The following is a 25,594-nucleotide window of genomic DNA, read 5'->3' as shown; positions in this document are numbered from 1 at the left end:
ACATATTCTGGATTTCCTGCAGACACAGTTCTGTTGTGGTACAGATAACAGATCATCACAGTGTGGGAGTGAAATGGTGTAGTAATTGGAAACATTCTCCAAGTTTGAAGTATGCGAGACAGTATGATTCTTGTGGCCAAAACATCTAAACTACACACATATTCACTGTAAAATTCTGGTGATGTATGGATCAAATGTAATGTCACATCCAGCTGGAGTGAAATGTTGCCAACAATTCGACCAAAGCTGCACAGATGTGGATGATGCTGATTGGGAAGAAAGGCCATTGGCATCAACCTAAAGACAACAAAGTTCATACAATCAAAGAACTGATTCGCAGCAATTGCAAATTTTCTGATGATGAGGACATTTGCACAGTGGTCCTTGAACGGCTCCATGACCAAAAGTGGATTTTTGTCAAGGAATTACATGAATGGTCAAATGTTCTGACCACCGTATACAGCGACTTTGTGTCTGTGTTCTAAAAATAGTATCATGTATCAGTGTCACTTTGAAGTGTAGTGCAGCATTCAATAAAAGTTATTTGGCCTGCCATAATAATGTGTAACTAACTTTCTTTCTAAAGTCCCCTTATATACAGCACTGTACTTTATTTATGTTTTGCAACATCCTTTAACTTAAACAAAAAGAAATAGAAAAATTACAGCATCATGTGATGACAGTAAAAAAGGTTTAATAAAACAGAGAATAAGCCATCAGCAATAACAAAATGATACACAATAGCTGTACTGGCAACAGAAACAGTGCTTGTGGAAGTTCATAGAGTTACTTCATCAGTTCAGAGATATTGACTAATTGCTGTAAGATTATATAGTTCATAGTTAATTGAGACACTAACCTGGTGAATGTCAGGAACTGAACTTTTGTTGTAGAACCAAATATCAACAAGGAGAAGAAATCTGGATACAAACTGATGGACAATATCATTTGAAGATGGTTCTCCAGAAGGAATACAGTTTGCTTGTGCTTCCAACCATTTTGAGTTGCGATCAAATATTCGACGTAAGTTTCCATCAGCACCATCAAACGGCTGTTCACTTGTTATGCTTAAACCAGAGAAGGCACACAAATTATTATACCTTACACACATCTACACTCTTGTTCAGAAGAAACAGAACACCTTGAATGACTAGAGACAGGACGTTCATATTCGCAGAACATGGACATTAGTATGTCTGCAGAAATGATTAGCATTTCCGTCACCTCGGTTCGGCACGTGTCCTGTCGCCTAGTAGGCACAGCGGCCACCACGGGCACTGACTTGTCCCATGCATGATGGCGTTGACACATATAAGGCACAAATGGCGTTCTGTGGTATAGCCATCCATGCTGCATTCATTTGGTGCCAAAGTTCATCTGTGGTGGTTGGTGTTGGGTCAAAGCGCTGCACCCGTCGTTCCACCATATCCCACACATTATTGACTAGCGATAAGTCTGGTGATTTGGCATGCCAAGGCAAAAAGCTGACATACTGTGACACCATGAAGGCATGTGTTTGTGCAGTAACATGTGATCGTGCATTGTCTTGATGAAAAATGGCTCTAGGGTGTTGTGCAGGAAGGGTGTTGCTGTGGGTCACAGGATGTCACTCACGTTGGTCACACTGGTCACAGTATCCTGGACACACTACAACTATGATTTTTGATTATACCCAACAGCACCCCACTCCATAAGGTCCTGAACTGACACTGTATGTCTCGTGTGAATGCAGCCGCTGTGGTGCCGCTCCCCCTGTCTGTGGCAAACCAAAATGCGGCCATCATTTTCAAACACACAGAACCTAGATTTGTCCAAAAACACTATCTGATGTTGCTCTTGTCCCCACAGATATTCTATAACTGCCGTCTAGCATGTTTCTGAACATTCGTCAAAGGTAGGTGGAGAAGGGGACGTAACCCATGCTGTAAAAAAAGGCGATGGACTGTCATTCCAATAATGTACAATGTTTTGCACTATTCCACGGTTGTGCCAGAGCTGAGGAGGGTGCACATCTGTCCTGCAATGCCATTTAGATGAGGTGTCGATCTTTTAGGGGGTCGGTCTGGGCGAAGCGACATGACCCATCTTGTCATGTTCTACGGCTTTCTGGTCATTCAGAACACAACCACTGCACTGCTGTAACACTTTGTCCCACACAAGCAGCAACTTTCCAGTTGAATGCTCACATTCTTTCATGCCAATAATGCACACTCTTTCAAACTCACTGATCTGACTGAATTGTTCGTACATGTGTCTGCACCACATCCTGTACGTCTGCTCAAGTCACAGTGATCCATTACCTTCGGTTTATAGTGACAACGAGAACCGCAGGCACATTTTACCAGTAGTTGGTGTTCCACCCCAACACTGACATGACTTTGAACCCACGAGCCAACATGGTTCAAATGCTAATTATTTCTGCAGAGCATACTAATGTACTTCTCCTGTGAATATGAACATTCTATCACTAGCCATTCAAGGTGTTGTGTTTTTTTTTTTTTTTTTTTTTTTTTTTTTTTTTTTTTTTTTTTTTTTTTTAACGTAAATTTAGTTAGACATTTCATATAACAAATAACACATAAAACATACAAATCAAAAATGGAATACTAAATGTTAACGGTCACATCATACTGAGAAAAAGACTAGGAAAGACAGAGATGTACAACTTTCAGTCTATCAATGAATGCTGCTGGACTAAATCTTCCAGTAGAGTGCCAATATTTTACACCATACAGCCCTACCAATATTAAATTAACTTTGGAAATAAGGTAATGGTCAACAATTAGTTGAATTCTGCAAAAAATGACATCACATTATGAGTTTTAAAGACTATTCTTCAATCACTTTTAATAGTCAATTTATAAATGAAATTTAAGCTAAATATAAATACACAAGGGTAAAATATTCCATCTTGGATGCACAAATATTTTTTACTCCACTTTAAGTTTATCCACTGATATTTGACAGACATAAAATTATCTTCTACTTCCAGAGAACAAGAAAGAGATAAATGGAAATAAAAAACAGGAGCATGAAAGAGGCACTAGCATAATTTGACTACTTCAAAGATTTACGGACCATACTTGTTAATTGCAAAACTTTTCTTGAATGCTACCAAATAAGGTGCAGACTGAAATGGGAAAAGAAGCTGTGCTGAGGGAACAAGCTCCACCTACCTCAAGCTATGATGATATTGTAAATGAGTTTTGTGCTGTATACCAAAAACCAACACGAACAAAAAATGACACAAGTAAGTAAAAAAATACTTAAAAGTTACATGCATGTGTCTTATTATGATGACTGTTTTCAAAAATGGTACTTATTGCTACAAATACCCTATCAGATCTCAAAGCAAACTACTAAATGGCTACTACCAATAACCCCCCCCCACCGACACACACACAAGACCACCATCACCACCGACGATGACGACTACAACCACCACCTTAAAAACTCAAAGTCTTCAAACATCCACTGATTTCAAAACTAACCAGCCCAATGAGCACGAAAAGTTCATGAAATGGTACAAATGATGCCTCTAGCACTAGGGCATTATACTGAGCAACACCACTGCAGAGGTTGCATTCTGCCAAGAATAGGCACCTGATGAGCGCTATGCTGGGTCCGCATCTATGGTAGCAGTTGCCAAAGTTTTGTTCAACATAAATCAGAAACACAGACTCAGAGTAAACATGAAAGAAATGTTTCCAGAATGAGATTTTCACTCTGCAGCGGAGTGTGCGCTGATATGAAACTTCCTGGCAGATTAAAACTGTGTGCCCGACCGAGACTTGAACTCGGGACCTTTGCCTTTTGCGGGCAAGTGCTCCCCCCAGGCTGTGGCTAAGCCATGTCTCCGCAATATCCTTTCTTTCAGGAGTGCTAGTTCTGCAAGGTTCGCAGGAGAGCTTCTGTTAAGTTTGGAAGGTAGGAGACGAGGTACTGGCAGAAGTAAAGCTGTGAGTACCGGGCGTAGTCGTGCTTCGGTAGCTCAGTTGGTAGAGCACTTGCCCGCGAAAGGTAAAGGTCCCGAGTTCGAGTCTCGGTCGGGCACACAGTTTTAATCTGCCGGGAAGTTTCATGAAAGAAATGCTTCTAAAGTTTTGAGTCTCGTACGGAGGAAAATGGACAAACAATGAAGTTGACAAATGAGATCTCAAATGAGTCAGTACTGAAGACAACAGAAATAGGAAAATCAAATCTGCTTCTGATCTGCAATCTAACTACACTCCTGGAAATGGAAAAAAGAACACATTGACACCGGTGTGTCAGACCCACCATACTTGTTCCGGACACTGCGAGAGGGCTGTACAAGCAATGATCACACGCACGGCACAGCGGACACACCAGGAACCGCGGTGTTGGCCGTCGAATGGCGCTAGCTGCGCAGCATTTGTGCACCGCCGCCGTCAGTGTCAGCCAGTTTGCTGTGGCATACGGAGCTCCATCGCAGTCTTTAACACTGGTAGCATGCCGCGACAGCGTGGACGTGAACCGTATGTGCAGTTGACGAACTTTGAGTGAGGGCGTATAGTGGGCATGCGGGAGGCCGGGTGGACGTACCGCCGAACTGCTCAACACGTGGGGCGTGAGGTCTAAACAGTACATCGATGTTGTCGCCAGTGGTCGGCGGGAGGTGCACGTGCCCGTCGACCTGGGACCGGACCGCAGCGACGCACGGATGCACGCCAAGACCGTAGGATCCTACGCAGTGCCGTAGGGGACCGCACCGCCACTTCCCAGCAAATTAGGGACACTGTTGCTCCTGGGGTATCGGCGAGGACCATTCGCAACCGTCTCCATGAAGCTGGGCTACGGTCCCGCACACCGTTAGGCCGTCTTCCGCTCATGCCCCAACATCGTGCAGCCCGCCTCCAGTGGTGTCGCGACAGGCGTGAATGGAGGGACGAATGGAGACGTGTCGTCTTCAGCGATGAGAGTCGCTTCTGCCTTGGTGCCAATGATGGTCGTATGCGTGTTTGGCGCCGTGCAGGTGAGCGCCACAATCAGGACTGCATACGACCGAGGCACACAGGGCCAACACCCGGCATCATGGTGTGGGGAGCGATCTCCTACACTGGCCGTACACCACTGGTGATCGTCGAGGGGACACTGAATAGTGCACGGTACATCCAAACAGTCATCGAACCCATCGTTCTACCATTCCTAGACCGGCAAGGGAACTTGCTGTCCAACAGGACAATGCACATCCGCACGTATCCCGTGCCACCCAACGTGCTATAGAAGGTGTAAGTCAACTACCCTGGCCAGCAAGATCTCCGGATCTGTCCCCCATTGAGCATGTTTGGGACTGGATGAAGCGTCGTCTCACGCGGTCTGCACGTCCAGCACGAACGCTGGTCCAACTGAGACGCCAGGTGGAAATGGCATGGCAAGCCGTTCCACAGGACTACATCCAGCATCTCTACGATCGTCTCCATGGGAGAATAGCAGCCTGCATTGCTGCGAAAGGTGGATATACACTGTACTAGTGCCGACGTTGTGCATGCTCTGTTGCCTGTGTCTATGTGCCTGTGGTTCTGTCAGTGTGATCATGTGATGTATCTGACCCCAGGAATGTGTCAATAAAGTTTCCCCTTCCTGGGACAATGAATTCACGGTGTTCTTATTTCAATTTCCAGGAGTGTATATGCAGTATATCTAGAGCAGGATACATCTGCTGCTAACAGGAAACATGATGATACTCCACACTATGGGTGAATTAGAATTCATTACTGAACGATAGACGAATTTAGGATAAAGAGACCAGGCGCTGAAGAAGAAAATCAAGCTTGACCAAGATTTTGTTCAAAAGTTCGGGAGTTTTCAAATTGTTTGTGTGTGTGTGTCTATGGCTCAATATCTTTACTGTACAGTGTGCTGTACCACTGTGCCCCAATCACTACCAGCCATTACCTGAGGACGTACCCGATGGTTTTCCACACTTCGATCCTGCAAGTATCACCAATGCGCCTTTTCAAAACATTGGAAGAATGGAACCTCTCCTCTGGTTGCCACAATACTGACCGAAGATGGACTTTGGGGATAGAGGAGAGCCACCATTCATAATTGACCACAATGCCATGCCATTCACCAGCTGTCCATGCTTTCTAGGCACAAAATCACTCAAAAACACAGCTGTTTGTGTTGTGGTATTAATGGCAGCCTATGCGTGGAATGGTAATTTCCTAGTCCAGCAGCTGCTAGTCTCTAATCAATAGTTCAGAATGACAAAGAATACTGCAGGGGGGCCATTACTTCAGATGATAGGCACAGACATGAAGGTGGTTGGTGATCATTAGCATATATCTTCCCTCGTGGTGGTCGATCTGATCAACTGGAACCCTGACAACGAATATGCCCGCCTTCACATTCTCAAGGCAGTCCAACATAAAGCCACTGTTGCATCTGAGTGCCCCACAAATCTGGACACTGCAAAATTCAACCAACTGTCCAAATGAAGACCCCACACTGACATGCCCTTTAAACTCTGCCAGGTCCTGTTAATGCTGCCTCACACAAGTATGTGTCATCTTAGAATCATTCAACATTACCGAGCCTGGTAACAACTTTCAACAGGAACTATACTAATGTACTCTGGTGACAATTCTATCCCTCACAGAGAACTGCAATTAGAATAATTTGCAAAACTGCCAATGGTACATACATGTATATAGTTACAGTGACATCTGATCATGTCTTGTGGTTGTTTTACTTTTTTGTCAGGCAGTGTATGATTGCACACTATGAATTAATCTGTCTGAACTGGTTGCTAATAAATTAAAGAGAGAAATATACAAATAATGTCAGCACTTTTCCAGATTTACCTAATGTACATACATGGTTCCATCAGTGTGGAAAGAAAACACCAGGTTGTTTGGTTGGTTGGTTTAAAAGAGGGGGGAGGGCATCCTATTAGGTCATTGGTCCCTCATTCCGATTAAAATAATTCCACAAGGGTGGGAGTAAAATAACTGAGACATACAAAACACAGCTGGAAAAAAGGAGAAAACCGCAAGAATGACAGAAGGGCAACAAACACTAAAATGGGCAAAATCTGACGAGAAAACCACAGAGAGATGCAAGAAACATGTAGAAGAGATCAAAACAAGAGAGCATATTACCACAGCTGGCTGACCATGAGAATAAAAAGGAGGAGCCGGCCACTCTGCAACACATTAAAACCTCCACCCTAAAAGCACTAGGGTGGAGGACACAGAGGGACAAAGGACATGTGCTAAAACTTAGATCAAATGATAAAACCCACGCTCACGAATTAAACGTAAAGCTAAAGCTGCTGTTGAGGCATTATTGCCCAACACCGAAGGTAGGGTGCTGGGAAAGTTAAAAATCCACCGCAGAGGGGCTAAAACTGGGCAGTCCAGCAAGAGGTGGACTACCGTCATTTGTGAGCCACAGTGACACCAAGGTGGGTCCTCATAATGGAGGAGGTAACCATGCGTTAGCCACGTATGGCCGATACAGAGTCGGCAGAGGGCAACTGATTGCCTGCAAGAGGACCTCATGGAAGACTTCCACACATTCGTACTCTCCTTAATGACACACAGTTTGTTGTGCGTACTGTTATCCATTCCGTCTTCCAAAGCCAAAAAACCCTGGGGTGTAAGACAGAACTCAGGTCAGCTTCAGAGATGCCTTACTCCAGAAGTGGTTTCTGTGTTGCCTGTTTGGCCAGCCAGTCAGCAAGTTCATTGCCGGGGATTCCGACGTGTCCTGGGGTCCACACAAACACCACGGAACGGCGGGACTCTCCAGGGCATAGATGGACTCCTGAATGGACGCTATCAAATTATGGTGAGGGTAGCACTGGCAGACAGCTTGTAGGCTGCTCAAGGAGTCAGTACACAGGAGAAATGACTCGCCAGGACATGAGCAGATGTGCTCAAGAGCACAAGATATGGCCGCCAGCTCTGCAGTGAAAACACTGCAGCCATCTGGCAAGGAGTGCTGTTCCGTACGTCCTCCATGAACATACGCAAAGCCTATGTGACCTTCAGCCATCGAGCCGTCGGTGTAAACCACTTCATGACCCCGGTACATGTCGATAATCGAGAGGAAGTGATAGCGGAAAGCCACAGGGTTAATGGAGTCCTTAGGGCCATGCGAAAGATCCAGAAGAATCTGCGGCCTAGGTGTACACCATGGAGGTGTATGTGAATGGACCTCGACGAGAGGTGGTAACGGGAAGGACTCCAGTTCAGACAGAAAGGGACTGGACACGAACCACAATTGTAAACCCTGACCTGGGCTGCTGATGCGGGAGGTGAACCGCCGCACTTGGGAGAACTACGAACATGTGCAACGTAATGCGAGTAGTTGTGCACGCCTAACCTTCAATGGAGGGATTTCAGCCTCCACCAGGACACTGGTCACTGGACTCATTCTAAAAGCGTCACTGGACTCATTCTAAAAGCTCCTGGTGTACGCCACAGTGGTGCAGTGGGTCAAGTAAACACAACACTGAGGGCGCCACTGAACCATAAACCAGACTCCCATAGTCAAGGCGGGATTTAACATGGGCTCTGTAGAGCTGCAGCAGCATAGAGCAATCTGCACCCCAGTTGGTGTTGCTCAGGCAGCGGAGGGCATTGAGGTGTTGCCAGCACTTCCTCTTAAGCTGATGAAGGTGAGGAAGCCAAGACATACGGGCGTCGAAAACCAGTCCTAAGAATCGATATGTCTCCTACTGTGAAAAGGATCCATCATTAAGGTAAAGTTCCTGTTCTGGATGAACTGTGCAATGCTGACAGAAATGCATGAAACACGACTTCACAGCTTAAAACTGGAAGCCATGGGCTAGAGCCCATGACTGTGCCTTGTGAATGGCTCCCTGCAGGTGCCGCTCAGCAACACCAGTACTGGAGGAGCAGTACAAAATGCATGAGTCATCCGCATACAGAGAAGGCGAGGCCGACTGCCTTACAGCTGCTGCTAGACTGTTAACAGCCACTAAAAATAGAGAGACACTCAATACGGAGCCCTGTGGAACGCCATTCTCCTGAATATGGGGGGAACTATGGGAGGCACTGACTTGGACACAGAAAGTACGGAGTGACAGGAAATTCTGGATAAAAATCGGGAGCAGGCCCCGGAGACCCCACTCATACAATGTGGCAAGGATATGATGTCACCAGGTCGTGTCATATGCCTTACGTATATCAGAAAAGATGGCAACCAGATGTTCGCATCTGGAAAACGCTGTTCAGATGGCAGACTTGAGGGACACAAGATTATCAGTGGTAGAGCGACAAAGGCGGAAGCTGCCCTGACATGGAGCCAGTAGGCCACGTGACTCCAGGACCCAACCCAACCACTGACACACCATACGTTCCAGCAGCTTACAAAGAAAGTTGGTGAGGCTGATGGTTCAGTAGTTATCCACATCAAGGGGGTTTTGCTGAGTTTGAGCACCGGTATGATGGTGCTCTCCCGCCATTGTGATGGAAAGACGCCATCGCACCAGATCCAGTTGAAGATGACGAGGAGATATCGCTTATAGACAGATGAGAGATGTTTAATCACCTGACTGTGGATCCGATCCAGCCCAGAAGCTGTGTCAGGGCAATGTGCAAGGGCACTGAGGAGTTCCCACTCTGTAAATGGGGCATTATAGGTTTCACTGTGGCATGTAGTGAACACAGGACTTTCCTTTTCATCCGCCGTTTGAGGGTGTGAAAGGCTGGGAGGTTGTTCTTCGATGCAGAGGCTCGAGCATAGTGCTCAGCACAGTGCTTGGCAACTCTGTTTGCATCAGTAGATAACACGCTTAATGCCAGGGACACTTGTTGGGCTCTGGTACCCAAAAAGACGTCTGTTCTTCATCCAGACTTGGGAATGTGACTTGTGGCACCCAATGGTTGACACGTACCTCTCCCAACACTCCTGTTTCCGTCGTTTTATAAGCTAGCAAACACGGGCACGGAGTCACTTAAAGCTATTAGGTGCTCTAGGGAAGGGTGCCGCTTATGTCGCTGTAGAGCTCACCAACCCTCTTTAATTGCCTCAGCAACTTCCGGCGACCACCAAGGGATTGTCTTTTGCCAGGGGCACCCTAAAGAAAGAGGGAGCGCATTTTCTGCCACAGAAGTGATCGTTATAGTGACCTGCTCAATGACAATATCGATGGCACCATGTGGAGGAGATTCAGTGCTGACAGTAGAGGTGAGGACTTCCCAGTCTACCTTGTTTAAAGCCCATCTGGGTAGGTGTCCATGAGCACGATGCTGGGGGAGTGACAGGAAGACGAGGAAGTGGTCATTACCACACAGGTCGTCTCCAGTGGATGGATGGGGAAGGCCAGGACTGCAAACCGAGAGATCAATAGCCGAATATGGGCCATGTGCCACACTGAAATGTGTGGGGGCACCTGTACTTAAGAGGCAGAGGTCGAGTTGTGACAGTAAATTTTTGACTGCCCTACCTCAGCCAGTAAGCATGGCACCACCCTACAAGCGGTTATGCGGGTTAAAATCTCCCAAAAGTAGGAAAGGTTTAGGGAGTTGATCAATCAATGCAGCCAATACATTCAGGGGTACTGCACCACCTGGAGGAGTATACATTGCAGACAGTTATTTCTTGCCTCCTCCTTATCCTGCAGCCACAGCTTCAAGAGGGGTTTGAAGGGGCACAGGTTCACCACATACTGAGTTCAGGACATATATACAAACTCCAACTGACACTCTATTATAATCGTTACGGTTCCTGTAATATCCCTTATAGCCACAGAGGGCAGGGTCTGCGTCACTGGGAACCGGGTTTCCTAGAGGGCAATGTAGAAAGCAGGCGTAAAGCGTAACAGTTGCCATAGCTCAAGCAGGTGGTGGAAAAAACCACTGCAATTCCTCTGGAGGATTATGTGATCATGAGACTGGGAAGGCATGAAACACTCAATGAGGCAGTCTATGCCTCAGGGTCATCTGCTGCCACCAGATGAGTACCTGTGCGATCTACATCCATTGTGTCTGAGGGCCCAGTGAGATCTCGGTCCTCAGCGGATCCAGAATCTCCACCTCATCCTCAAACACAGAGCTTGTAGGTAGTGGTGGTGTGGATGCTACCACAGTGCCATGGTTCTTGGGCGTCTTTTCCTTTTTAGGTTTCTCTCGCTGCTCCCTAGGTTTGTCTGGCTGGGAGGGCTTCACTGGGTCAGTCGCAGGGACTGAGGAGGACTGTGAAGCCCTACGACCAGCTACCTGTGGTTGCTTCAGCCACTGGCAAGTGTCAGCTTTGCCACTGGTAGGAAACTGGGAAGGGAGTGACCCAAGTGATCCCTTCCTTGCAAGAGGAGCCAAAGAAGACTTATGCTTCTCCAGTTAAGAAGTGGGGACTGACATCCCCGATGGTTGGGGTGCAAGGGGGGGGGGGGGGGGGGGGTTGCTCCTGAGGTAGGTTGTGCAAAAGCAACAGAGAGGGAAGTGCCCCCACCATCAAGGGGGCAGGTGGAATCTGACGGCTCTGAGAGCCAACTGTATGTGGTGGAACGGAAGATGCTAGGACTGTTGTCATAGGGGCAGCGTAGGTTAACGTCATATGCACAGGATGTAGCCTCTCACACTTTCTCTTAGCCTCAGTGTAGGTCAGTCGGTCCAGGGTCTTATATGCCATTATTTTTCTTTCTTTCTGGAGAATCTTGCAGTCTGGTGAGTGAGGCGAATGGTGCTCTCCACAGTTGACACAGATGGGAGGCGGGGCACAGGGAGTATTGGGATGTGAAGGATGTCCACAACCCTGACAGGTGATGCTGGAAGTACAGCGGGAAGACATATGGCCAAACGTCCAGCACTTAAGCACCGCATCAGGGGAGGGATTTATGGCTTTGTGTCACAGCGGCAGACCATCACCTTGATGTTCTCGGGTAATGTGTCACCCTCGAAGGCCAAGAGGAAGGCAACCTGATTATCCCTTGTAACCTGGTGGATGCACCAGACAAAATGGACATCTCACCGCTCTAAATTGGCGCGCAGCTCATCGTCAGACTGCAAAAGAAGGTCCCTGTGAAATACGATACCCTGGACCATATTTAAGCTCTTACGGGGCGTGATGGAAACAGAAACATCCCCCAGCTTGCCACAGGCGAGTAGTGCACATGACTGGGCAGAGGATGCTGTTTTGATCAAGACCGACCCTGACCGCATTTTGGACAAGACCTCCACCTCCCCAAACTTGTCCTCTAAATGCTTCACAAAAACTGAGGTTTCACTGACAAGAAATATTCCCCATCAACACTCTACATACGAGGTACCGGGGTGAATAAGCTTCGCTGCCATCTTTAGTCTGGCATTCCTCCCATGGTGTGGCCACGGGAGGAATGATTTGGGGTCGTATTTCTTAGCACTGAAGTTGGACCTTAACCACTTAGACACAGCTAGTGTTTGACCACCAGCAAGGGATGACATACTATGCTTCATGGCCCTGATGCCACCCACTCCGACCAGGGGCCCTCCCCACGGGTGCCACCCAACCGCAGCAAAGGCCACCTGGCAGGATGGCCATTGCCGGGAGTCCCGATGCCACAAGGTGACGGGCATCTACTCCTTGGCATACGTGGGGAGTTAACGGCGCAGGCATCAGCAGAGCGATCCCTGTGTGGTCAGGAGGCTACAACCAACAGGGTACATGGCAGCCCCACGACAACGGACTGATTATCATGCTAGATATCAGGTGCAAACGAGCTAAGAAGTCCATTATCGTCGACAGCGCAGAAAGCGATACTGAAAGAAGATGGAGGAAAATGCACCCAGGAGGGTGACCTTGCCCAACAGCTGGAGAATGAGCGGAAAAGCAGACCCACGTCGACGAAGGATGCGAGAGGTATCAGCGCGTGATGGGCACTATGCACCATGTAAGGCGCCCTTCCCCAATTGGCTTGCTCCTCGGGAAAATTTTGAAAAATGGACGTCAAACTCTACAGGAGACCATCACATAAAAGCCAAAATGTGTGAGACTCCTTTTAGTCGCCTCCTACGACAGGCAGGAATACCTCGGGCCTATTCTAATCCCCGGACCCACAGGGGGACATCAGATTGGTTCAGTTCTTATGTGTGTATACTCACCTACGCATGTAGTGGTAAGCAGCATCAACACAGTAGTTCCTGGTGCCTGCCACAGTTCCTAGTTGATTGTGAGGCATTCCATTTCCAGGTAGTACCATTAAAGCCTAAACAATTAAAATTTATCTTATAATTGAGTTAATTGAAATATATGAAAGAACCATTATAAACACACAAAACAAAATGGGAAAATCTGTGCAATGTTGAAGTAGGGAACTGAACCTTCAAAATGAGATCGTATAATATCTAAGTGTAAGTGAGAGAGACATTTAGATAATGTATTGTAACAAAGAGCAACTTCAACTGCTACACAGATTATTACTTCCATCTCCTCACTGGTTGGTTTGATATTTAAAGGTGGTTGAGTGACTTTTCCTGTCTTGGTCTATTTAAATTTTTTCACTGTGCCATTTTGAATTTCCTGTCCATCTTTATTCCATGTCTGTACCTATACATATACTCTGCAAGCCATTGTTCAGTACACCATTCAGAGCACATTATACTGATTGATTTTCTTTCCTATTCCATTCGCATACTGAGCAAGGAAAAAATGACTATCTACATGGCTCCGTATGTACACTAATCTCTCTTATTTTATCACCATGATCCCTACATGAGAGCTAAGAAGGTGGAAGCATAATGGTCGCACAGTGTTCTTCAAGCACAGGTTCTTCACATTTGCCCAACAGGATTTCACTCAAGACATTCACCAGTAATCTTGTAACTTGATACTATCAGGTTCTTTCTCCTCATCATAGGCAGTAACTTACATTTAAATCATATTTAAAGACACTTGCCATTCACTACAGCAATTGAAAATTTTCCCCATGTTTTCCGCAATTTCTTACAATCATACCAACAGTTTACTGTACAAACAGCAATGTCATGGAACAGCCTTTTAGGGCTGCTGATCCTATCTGCTTAATTGTTTACGTAAATTGCAAACATTAGAAGTACTATTATGCTTCTTTGGAGCACACCTGCAGTAACATGTGGGGCTACCACCCCCTTCAGCAGGCAGTGAAAGCCACTGATACCACCGCACTGGCTGGTCACCATTACAACTCGTCCATTTTTCCACGTCTTTTACAGAGGGACTCGGCCATAAGTGAGAGGTATCACTGAAAACCTGCCGCACAGGCACTCCCTAGTGCCACCTGCGCCGGACTTCACTAGAGCCATCTATTTACATGGTTGCTGCTAGACACTCAATCCCTTTTGTCTTCAGTTGCAGTACTGTGCCCAAACTATTCTCTATGTATGGAACCACTTTCTGTTAGGGGATGGGATGGCTGCCCAGACAGGTGGGCACAGTGCATCACTTGCAATAGAGACGGACATCTCACTTCCGTATGTTGACCCCCCCTAGATCCAGTACTCGCCTCAACATGATCACTTGGATATTAATGCCATCCTCTTAGATTTTCAAAATGTAATGGTGGCATCAGAGAAAGTGTCCATTACATTACACTTGCAATGTGCAACAGAGACATTCAACTACAAATAGATAATGAAATATCAGTTTCCCTCTTGAACTTTCCTACATACCTCAAGCTAGGCGCATTGTCGTTCGAACCAACTGCTCGCTGCCCAGTGGCATAACAAGCAGAAAATTACAATCAATGGTTAATTTACTACTGAGGCGGCTTACAAGAATGTTGTGCAGCATTTCATCTTCCTGGAGGTACACAGCACAAACACAGCACATCTTTTCGGCTTAGACGCCTTTTCCGCTTCTGGGTTTGTCATTGATGATTCAGTGAACCTTGTCTCTGACCAAATACCTGCTAAAGGGGTCCAACTAGAAGAAGCTACAATCTTACTTTGGCAAAATCATTTACTGTAGTAAGTTCATTCCTGATGCTGCTAAGACTGCTTACCCAATGGACAATCATCAAAAAGAAGGCATCTCATTTTCTTGGCTGGGAGATTGAAAATGGGCTTTCCAGACCCTCAAACAGGCCTCACAGCTCACTCTCTGCACTTTGCTTCACCACTTTCCATCAGGGAAAGCAGTTTATGGTGGCTGCCTACACATCTGAATGGGGCTTTGGCACTGTCTTAATGCAGTGTAACACTGATGGATCTGAACAGCCAAATGCTTATGCATCCAAAATACTCAACACTGCCCAGAAAAGTAGCCCCACATCGAAAACAAAGTTCTCGTGGTCATTTTTGAAATTAACAACATTTGACATTGTTCTCTACAGAGCCAAGTTAGATTTAATCACTGATCACTAGCCTTTGACATCACTCTTCAGCCCAGCGATTAAGATGCTCAATTGAATGGCCCACCATCTCCAGTGATGGGCTCTTTCTGTCGGCAGATACATTTCCAAAATGCTACTCAGCATACAAACGTTGATACCCTGATACTCATGGACTCCTATCTGGCATACAATCGATATGAGATCCTTTGTTTCCACCTACACGATGACGTCAAGCAAGCCACGGACCACTTTTGCATCACCAGAGCCCACACCAGAGGTGCCATGGGCAAGGACACAATATTTCAGTACATACATCACTACAACCTGGAGGGATGGTCGAATTGGATACTTGGTTGGAACTCTAATCACTACAGCACTATTTTTTCAATTCCATCACAGGCTAATTATTGTGGATGGTGTCACTGTGTTACAAACATACCAGAACTCTACATGGGTGGTTCTATCAGAACCTCTTCGATCGGATATCCTGTGTATCCTGCACCACAGAAACTATGTCTTTTGTACCAATATGCTCACCAGGTGCTATGTCTACTGGCCCAGAATTGACAGGCAGATCAAGCACCTCATACGGAACTGTCACAAATGTGCAATGCAGCAAGCTGCACCCAACCAGTCTCTCTCACCCTGGCTGGTGCCTTTGCAGTTTAGGACGGAATTCATCTCAACTTCAATGGCCCCCTTCTGGACACCACCTGTTGACAGTCCTCGACGACTACTCCAGGTTTCCCTACACTGTTAACTGCCATTCCACCAGTGTGGAGACAACTATAAAGGCACTCGCCAGATTTTTGCCATCGCCTGTGGTGATGCGGCCAACCATCTCCGTCACCTGTCACGTTTCTAGACGCTCCACACAACAACGACATCCAACTTCCCTGGCTCCCTTTTTTCTCCTCTCCACCTCCAGAGCTTTCCTTTCTCCCTTCTTCATACTCCAGCATGTCATACGCAGCTGAGTACTCATCGTTCTCCTTTTCTAGGCCATCCATTGAGGACCACACAACAGAGGAGCCACAGCAGGAAGTGCCACCAGATCTTCCCAAGCAGCACCTCCACCTGGGATGCTTTCATCTTCTCGGGCCAATGGTGGAAACTGAGTGCCCTCTGGTGCCCTCCTCTACTTTGTCATGACCCAGGTGCCATCACCATGCTTGTTTCCTCCAGCTGTACACCCCTGAGGGGGCTGACATGGGATTGGTCAAGCCTGCCAGCCCCTCCCGATTCTTCCACGGACGTCATTCTTGTCCGACAAGCCTTTCTGCATCCTGCAGGACGTAGGGCGCAATAACAGAATGTTGCTCTATGCCCCTGTACATGGAAAGGACTGTAGGGGAAACCATAATCTCCTGTCTCTTCATGACTTTTTTTTTTACATTATCCAATTGTTGTTATGAATTTCCTGTAGACTATAACTGCCCTTCTTCATGTTCTTCCTGAAGCCATTTCACTTTAATTAGCTTCCTTAAGCAACTGATTTCATTTCTAAGTGAGTTATACTGCTGTATTCTTTTGCTTTCTTGAACATTTTTGTATTTCCTTCTTTTGTTGATAAATCGAAGTTTTCTTCTGTTACCCACAGTATCTTTGCAGTTGCCTTTCTTAGAGCTACCGCTGTCAGTCTATCTTCCGTGATTACCCTTTTTAGCCAAGTTTTTTCCTCATCAACTGAACTGCAGTACAACCCCGTTTTTATGTCCCCACATTTTACATTAGCAGACTTTTTATGTTCATTTTGGTTGGTGCCAACAGAAGCCCTATTTTCTCAATACAATGCTTTTCCATCAGTAACAATTCTGTGTTACAATGTTTCCTGCATTTTAAGTCTTCTCTGATTGTATCATGACCTTTAACATTGATTTTTATGCAGATTTCTGAAAATCGTATTCCTGCTCAATGTCAGCCTTGGCGAAGTTATTGATCGTGTAACATGGCACTAGCACAATTAGAAAGATTTTCATTTCAGCATGTTGGGGTATGGTCACCTGTGCTACAGGTTTGCAGTGTTTAGAAGGGTGGGGAAGTATGCTGAGTCACTGTCTTAAGAATGATCACGAGCTGATGATAATGACTCTAGCAACAACCTTCCTTCTGCTCATTGCATTGTACTCCAACAATTTTAATTTATTTTTACAGTCGTTTATGGAAATAAAGACTGATTTTGAAGATGGCCACCTCTATAATGGGCTTTCATGAATCATTTGTTACTTCCACGTGAAATATAGTAATCCGTACTAGGTTTGCAGTCTTGGGTTGATACGACCTGATGTCAGGCATTAAACATTCCCCCTTAAGATGCTCCGCAGCATAATTACAATTTCTGCACTCTTTTTCAGGCAAGAGATCCCTTGACCAAGTGACCTCCTTGTTGGCAGCAAGCTGTAGATTTCATGCCTATTGTTCTCTGTTTACGAAGACTGCCAGCTTCAATGTTTTAACCAGTACTGTGTTTCAAGTTTTATTTTCCATAATTTCATAATGGTTATGAATAATTAGTCTCATATTAAAGCATGTATATCTTTTTAATGTGTTTTCATGAAAGACTTTTGCTTCTGTGTTTTATTTACACAATTGGATATGCTCAGAATGACGAGGGTAACCCACATGGACATTTGCATGCGTCAGCACTTGGCCACTGCCTTTGTGACTGATGCTTTGTATACTGTGGAGAGACAACTATAGCTAACAGCTGTTAGAAAGACACATACACAATAAACTATTTAAGATTTTTCTAAATAGGAAAATTTAAATTGTTTTATTTTCATATTTTGAACAATGTAAAGAAAATGACAATAAAGAGTAATTTACTTATTTCAGTTTGTTGCGTTTCCTATGCTTTCTGTGTTTTACACTTTCCTGCATTTTACACTTTTTTGGATCAGTCCTCTGAAAAGTGTAAAAAGTGGGTTTTACTGTATCACTCGTAGTTTTCATTATCACTTTATCTTCAGCCTCAGACAACTTTCTAACACTATCATCACAGAATCCAGTATCTGATTTTGAAATCTCTCTCACCATGATGTATTGCAGTTATAAGCAGTCCTGGGACAGTTGCCGTATTTGCGAGAGATGTGCTTATGTGATTTTTATTTTGGAAGAAGGACTTTGTTCAAAAGCTTATTTTCCTAGTATTCTTTTTCATTGTGCCTATCTGTGACTCAATATCCTTTTATGTGCCGAGTAGCAATGTAACCTTTCCATATTGTTGTTATTCCATTATTCCACCCAATACTAAACTGTATTACATAAATCATACAGAAGTGGGCACATTAAGTTAAATTTAGCAACATCTGTTAAATATTAAATATACAACTGAACAATTATAAATAACCTTCATAAATAAATCTGTGTAAACACTGAGAGTGCATTGGAAAGGTATGACACAGTCAGCACAGACAAACTGAGAAGGGAGTTGCTTGTTAGATGTGTTATGAGAAAGATGTGTTTCGCAATTTCACTATGTACCAAAGTACTGTGCAATGCTAACACCCATTTCTAAACTTTTAATGCATATAAAACGTAAGTGGAGCCAAAAGCAGCACTGAAACTGACTCCCTTTTCTCAATTTGCTTCAATTAGTTTGACAAAATTCATTATGTCAAATTTATTCAGAGCTGCTACTTTGAACCTGGAGATACTAGCTATACATTTTTGATTTCTACTAGATTGTCAGGAACAAAGCTAAGCATATTGTGCACCCTAGTTTTCTTAGGCACATAAGAATCTATGATGTTTAACTCACATCAGGTGTTCTATAAAGATTCCGGGGGGAGAAGTTGCAAACCCATGTGTTGTCGACAGAAGTACAGTTAGTCATTGGGCACGGAGGGTGAGGTCATCAGAAGGCAGTTTGGTGGAGTTTCACAATTTGCGGTGATTGGCGAGACCTACCTCGGTTGTCATACATGACACACCTGACCTAGCCCTCTCAGACTTCCACTTGTTTGGGCCATTAAAAGTGCCATTTGTGGAAGACATTTTAAGGACAATGAGGAGATGATTCACAAAGTCAAGCACCAGGACAAGGATTGATACCAACAGGGCATACACGCCCTCGTTTCGTGCTGTAGGAAGGCCACAGAACGAGATGGAGATTATATGCAAAAATAGGGTGCGTACATAAAACACCATTCTCTTGCGTGTGTAATTCTCATTATGTTCAATAAAGAACTGTTGAAGGAAAAAAGTGCAGTGCATTACTTTCTGGGCAACCCTCGTATATTGGTGTCCAAACATATTTACAGTGTACAGCACACCCTCTTTCCAAATCTCCCCTCTTGTTAGAATTTCATTACTAATTTCTCTCCCACACCATCGCGCTGTGTCTCCTATGACCTAGAGGCCTTCCCTACTTTATACCCAAAAGTTCTGTTTCCTAAACCCCATGCCTCTGTTTTGTCACAGGAATCCAATTTGTTTGGAAGATGATGTGTGTGAACAGAGCAATCTGCTTCACACGAGAACTTTTACTTGAATCTTAAATTTGATAAATAATATGATTTTTAAAAATATTTCCATTAGTTATACCTGCAGATAATATCTTGACGGAAGTTCCAAATGCAAATGCCAAGGCTCCAGCTCGGTACTGTACCTACTCAGATCTCCCAAGTACACGAGGCAGCGGTGTGCCGCCTGTCTCGCCCACTCTTTCGCTTCTGCTGTGATTTCAGGAGGTGGTGACATTGTACCTGGAGCAAAAATAAAACTATGCTGACAATGCAGAGTCTCTTGTTCCAAACACACACACACACACACACACACACACACACACACACACACGCGCATTATGTGGGTAAAATGATTAAAAAATCTTTCAACGGAATAGCCAAGAAGAGTTAGTCTTCTGCATTTTAATATCTACAATCAAACCACATTGTGCATGGTTTGTGCAAAAACACAATCAAATCATACACAGTTTTAAGATGAAAACCTGTTACATCAATAAAATAATAATCGCTATAATATATAAAGCAGCTGAACATGTCTTACACATACTCTGAAGGATAGGCCTATGAGGATCCTGTATCCTCCTACCAGAAGTCAATATATTTGCTATTTTTTGGGACGTATGTCGTAAGTTTATCGATTAGCTTCATCAAAGATTAAATACAATGTTACTGCAGCTACTGCTGTTTAAGTCAAGTCCAGAATTTTAGAGTAACTGTTGCCCCTTGACAATGCATTCTGATATGAGTAACTGTTGTTGTTCGGGGGCACACACTTGGGTGTGGTAGACTAGCAGTTCAGTAAAGATTGTGTGTGCGTGTGTGTGTGTGTGTGTGTGTGTGTGTGTGTGTGTGTGTGTGTGTGTGCGTGTGTACCATCATCTTACATGCTCATTAAGTATGTTTTTGGTGTAATTATACACACTGTGCTCTAACAGTCAGTGTGAAGCAATTACCATTACATTGTGGGATGTTATTAAAGTGAAATCTATTTAAAAATGTTTGAAATGAGGAATGGTTTTCAATCAATCCCATCACTGTCTGCTCCCTAAAAGTTAGCAGGGGAAAAAAAACACCACATTAGCTCCTAGGAGTGGAGGGAGGTGCGACATCATTACAACTGCACGCCTACAGGTCGTGTTATATATACGGAGACCTGTGACATCGCATCCTGTAACAATCTTCAGACCTGAAACTCCATTGCCAGCATCAACATATGAATTTAGAATTTTCAGTGGTATCTCATTTTTCCAAACAACTTTGGATAGGAAAAAAAATACAGATGAATTGGTTCCTTGATTATAAATTGCCTGTGCAGTATACGCATTTGAATAACGATAGCGAGTCTAATCAGAAATGGTGATGTCATTAACAGAGATGACAGTGTTAATCAGGATAGTGTTGAATGGAAGTAGTTAATGAAGCAGGGCTAGTTAACGTAATTCGAAGTGTAGACACAACTGAAAATGAAGGTTCAAATTTGAATGTCGACAATGAGTCGCAAGAGGCAGTGACAGCTGTGTTGATAATGTACAAAGGGAGGATGTGTTAATGCAATTTTAACATAAAATACCAATTCAAGTTTGTTCAAAAAAACTAGATGATGATAATGATGGTTTGAACAAAAAACTTGATGAGCGTAGTCAAAAACCGGATCCAGATTAGAACAAAAAACTCAATGATCACAGTCAAAAATCGAAAATAGATTGGATCAAAAGGTAGTAGATATTCGAAATGAAATTTACAAAAGAATGCAGTGAATCACTCGACATGAGACCATCCGAATTCATGCGCAAGATTAAGACAAATTGTCAACAGAGAGAAGAACATGCAACTAATATAGTGGCTCAGATAAACTCTCAACAAGAAACCATAAACAAGCTTTACTGGACAGTGCAGCAATGAATAATGTGGTAGTTCATATTAAAAATACACGTGAACAAAATAAAAAGTCAGTTATTAAAGCAGTATCAGGTATGCAAGCACAGAACTCCAATATGGAATCAAAAGTACACGAACTGGGAGAACCAATAAAGAACATAAAAATTTGTAACAAGCTTGCTGATACGAACTTAATCTGACAGATAATACAAACGCTCGTGCAAGAAAATCGTGGCACGAGTTGTTGCACAAGTATTATTGTCGATTATTTGTTTGGTCAAGGACAGTTTAAGGAGTTTGACCCACACAAAAATTACAAACAGTTCACTTCATGAAACATTTTATAGCTGCTTTTGCACGAATTGAGAATGAGTCAGTTTGGTGTAAAACACGAGTACAGGAAACCGTGCATCTGATTAACATACTAAATTTGCAGACTTCAAAAATAGGTTTCTCAGCAAGTATCGGTTGTGAGAGAAACAACAGTGCTTCAAAGAGAAATTATTTTCAATGCACAACTGCCATGTAACAAAGGGTCAATGCATAATGTTCTTCAAAAACACTGGGAATGAATTAGTATCTGAATGGACCTATCAGCAATGATGATCTGATTATAATTTTGATGGAGCATTTGCTGTGGAATTCACCCTTCAGTTCCTGAAAACATTTCTAGATTTCTCAAACACGATAGTATACACAGACCGAGTACATGTTTCATCCTGAGGGTGCTTCGAATACCAAGGAAGCTAATTAAATAGGTGAAGATGTGTTCAGCCAAGACAAAAGCCAAGGTGCAGCAACACCAGGGAGAGCTACCCAAGAAATTCAACACCAGACAAGTGTGAGACAAGATGATACCATTGCAACGTTGCTTTTCATTTTCATCCTGGAGAAAGTAATTTCGGAAATCAAAGGAGAACACAGAGGGGTGAAGCTAAAGGGAAGAACACAGTTATTGGGATATGCAGAAGAAACCGTGGAGTCAAAGGAAAGATGGCAGAAATCATAGACGACTTAGTAAGGAATGCCAATGAGACAGGACTGAGGATTAGTATGGAGAAGACTGAAATGGTATAAGTATCCAGAAAAGACCCTAATAATGCCCCATACAGGCTGGAATATGGAACATAGACAGAGTCAAATTTTTTAAATACCTTGGCACCTGGTTCAAAAGGCACAATAACTTGAAACAAGAAATTAATCAATGTATTGTTAATGCGTCTAAAACTTAATCTGAAGCAGATAATGTCATCAAAAAATCTATCAGTTAAGACCAAACTTAAAGCTTATAATGCAGTGATAGTGCTGGTATTTTTATATGGATCAGAAACCTTACGCACCATGAAAAAAAAAGATGAAGAGAACATGTTGGTCTTTGAATGGAAAATCATGAGAAATATGTTTCGATCAATCTACAAAGAGAAAACACCTGGAGGCATAGAAAGAACCCCGAACCTGTTTGATCAAACGAAAAAATTTAACATCGTGCAGAAAATGAAAGCGCAGAGCATAAGCCTGGCTGTGCACATTGGCAGGAAGCCAGAGACATGCCGGACCAAAGCTGTGCTTATGTGAAAATCTGATGGAACATGTCCAATTGGAAGACCAGGGAAGCAATGTAAGCATGAACTGAAGAAGCGTCTTCGTCTACTGGAGGAACAATGTAAAGCCAGCACATGGTCTTCAGGGTCCATGATTGCCGATATGTATGTATGTTTTTATTACCAATGGAAAATAAGAAGACAGTTAGTTTCGTGAATGTTCAACGATTCTGACAAGCTCTTACGAGTTGCTGATCGTTTGAAAGAGACTGACAATGAAGGAATATCGAGTGAATCAGATCAAGGCACAACATGTTGCAATCAACATTTTCAGTGATGCAATGCAACATAGCAAGATAACTGGGGGTGCCCATTGTGGACTCAACAAAAGACTATCGAATTCGATACAATAACATACGAAGGGATGAACACTCATGGAATTACATGCTCAATGATAATTGTTCTTCAACTGACAAAGAGGCGGAAAAATGATTTGAAAGATAAAGCCGACATGTAATCGAAGACAGAAAATTTCGGGATCATTCGTTGCTCTGAGATACTGATTGAGAGACACCGACAAAACGAGCAAACACTGGTAAATTAAATTTACTTTTGGTTGAGACCTGCTCCAGAAACATGTGAACAATTTAATGGGTCATCTCTGCAAATTCAAATGACTAAATGAGATATATCAAAGCTGAACTACTAACAGAAGATGTACAAACTACAGATGATGTATTTATTTCAGTGACTGAACTTAGTAGTCCCAGATTCCTAAAGTGATTTGACATCTATATACTCTGCAAGCCTTCATATGATGCGTGGTGGAGGGTACCAAGTGCCACTATTAGTCATTTTCCTTCCTGTACCACTCACAAATAGAGCAAGGAAAAAATTACTATCTATATGCCTCCATATGAGCCCTAATTTCTCATATCTTTTCTTCACAGTCCTTACACAAAATGTATGTTGGCGGGCATAGAATCATTTAAAGTCAGCTTCAAATGCTGGTTCTCTAAATTCTCTCAAAAATATTTCTTGAAAAGGAAGTCACCTTCCCTCCAGGGATTCCCATTTGAGTTCCTGAAGCATCTCTGTAACACTGGGTGAAGATATGCACAGCTACATATGTGCTTGTTTTTGGATAGTAAGGACACTCAATGGCAAGGTTATCAGCATGCTTACAGATATTAAAAAATACAAATATGGATAAAAGGGGTTAATAGCACTGGCATTTTCACTCACCCACTCACTCATTCCTATCAAACACGCATTGATCCACACAATCACTCCAAATCATATGCTGTAAAACAAAGGAAAATAGTGAAAGGTACTAAAACTGGGAAGAAAACAGCAGGAAAATGACAGAGGAGCTAAACCAATGGCATAGGGATATGTGACTGGCTGACCACTTACAAAAAATGTGGGTGAGCCAGTCAACTATTAACACATTAGGAACATCTCCCTAAAATTTTGGAAACAAGTTAGACAAATCATAAAACCTTAAAAGGTTCACCACATTTGTTTGAATGTCACTTAAAACAGAGGGCAGATCTGCCAGCAAATCTGCCACTGGCCTCTGTTCCGAAAATAAAACAGTCTAGTAAAATACGACACACAGTGATCTGTACACCACAAGCGCCACACATTGAAGGGTCATCGCACCAGAGCAAGAAACCATGCGTCAAGAGGATTGTGGCCCATGTGAAGATTAGTAAGAACAACCGCAACCTGCCTTTGCGGCTGAGTGGAGGCACGATACAACCACTTAATGGGCTGTACTATGTGCAGCTTATTACCTGTCATTTCCAGCCACTCATCTTCCCGTTGATGCATGACTCTTTATCTCAACAGCAAGAAGATAATATGCAGAGGGGTGGCACACCAAAATAACTGAGGAACATGACACACTTCCTTTACTGCTACATCTGCCATTTTGTTCCCCACAATACCCACGTGCCCTGGTACTCAGCAGATAGATGACACCTTCTCCAACCTTTATAGTTGGAAGAGGGTGTCCTGGATATTCTGGACTATTTTATCTGCTAGGTATGTGTTGTAGAGATTGAAGGGCACTCAGAGAATTGGAACAGAAAAGAAATTTAGCACTTGAAGCGGAGGTCATCTGCTCTAGTGACTGCAAGATTGCACATAACTCCATGTTGAAGGCAGTAAACTCTAGAGGCAGTCAGGTTATGAGGACACAATCAGGCACAACAACAGAGCAACCAATGATGTCCTCCTGTTTTGACCCATCCGTAAAGACAGCAGTGTAAAGTAGCAGTGCTCATTTAAAATGTCATAAAATAATGTGTTAAAAAGATACGCAGTAGTGAAATCCCTTCTGTACTGCACCTAACCTAAAATTACTTTGGACCTCTGCAATAACCATGGTGGTAGGCAGTTAAAACACACACACACACACACAC

At 43.8% G+C, this 25,594-nt stretch overlaps 1 protein-coding gene across 1 annotated transcript in view; it reads right to left on the bottom strand.

The window, feature by feature from the left end:
• Nucleotides 1-25,594, bottom strand: part of LOC124622143 (protein SMG5) — a 276,199-nt gene that overhangs the window by 189,030 nt on the left and 61,575 nt on the right. The window contains exons 4-6 of the mRNA XM_047147775.1: nucleotides 19,826-19,986; nucleotides 13,074-13,177; nucleotides 860-1,067 (exon numbers count right to left, since the gene is read on the bottom strand). Coding sequence (XP_047003731.1) covers nucleotides 860-1,067; nucleotides 13,074-13,177; nucleotides 19,826-19,986 — 473 coding nt within the window. The remainder of the gene's footprint in view (nucleotides 1-859; nucleotides 1,068-13,073; nucleotides 13,178-19,825; nucleotides 19,987-25,594) is intronic.

Source organism: Schistocerca americana, chromosome 7, assembly GCF_021461395.2.
Source record: "Schistocerca americana isolate TAMUIC-IGC-003095 chromosome 7, iqSchAmer2.1, whole genome shotgun sequence".
Lineage (NCBI taxonomy): Eukaryota > Metazoa > Arthropoda > Insecta > Orthoptera > Acrididae > Schistocerca > Schistocerca americana.
Note: the sequence above shows the minus strand (reverse complement) of the source record. Positions and strands in the feature narration are given on the sequence as shown.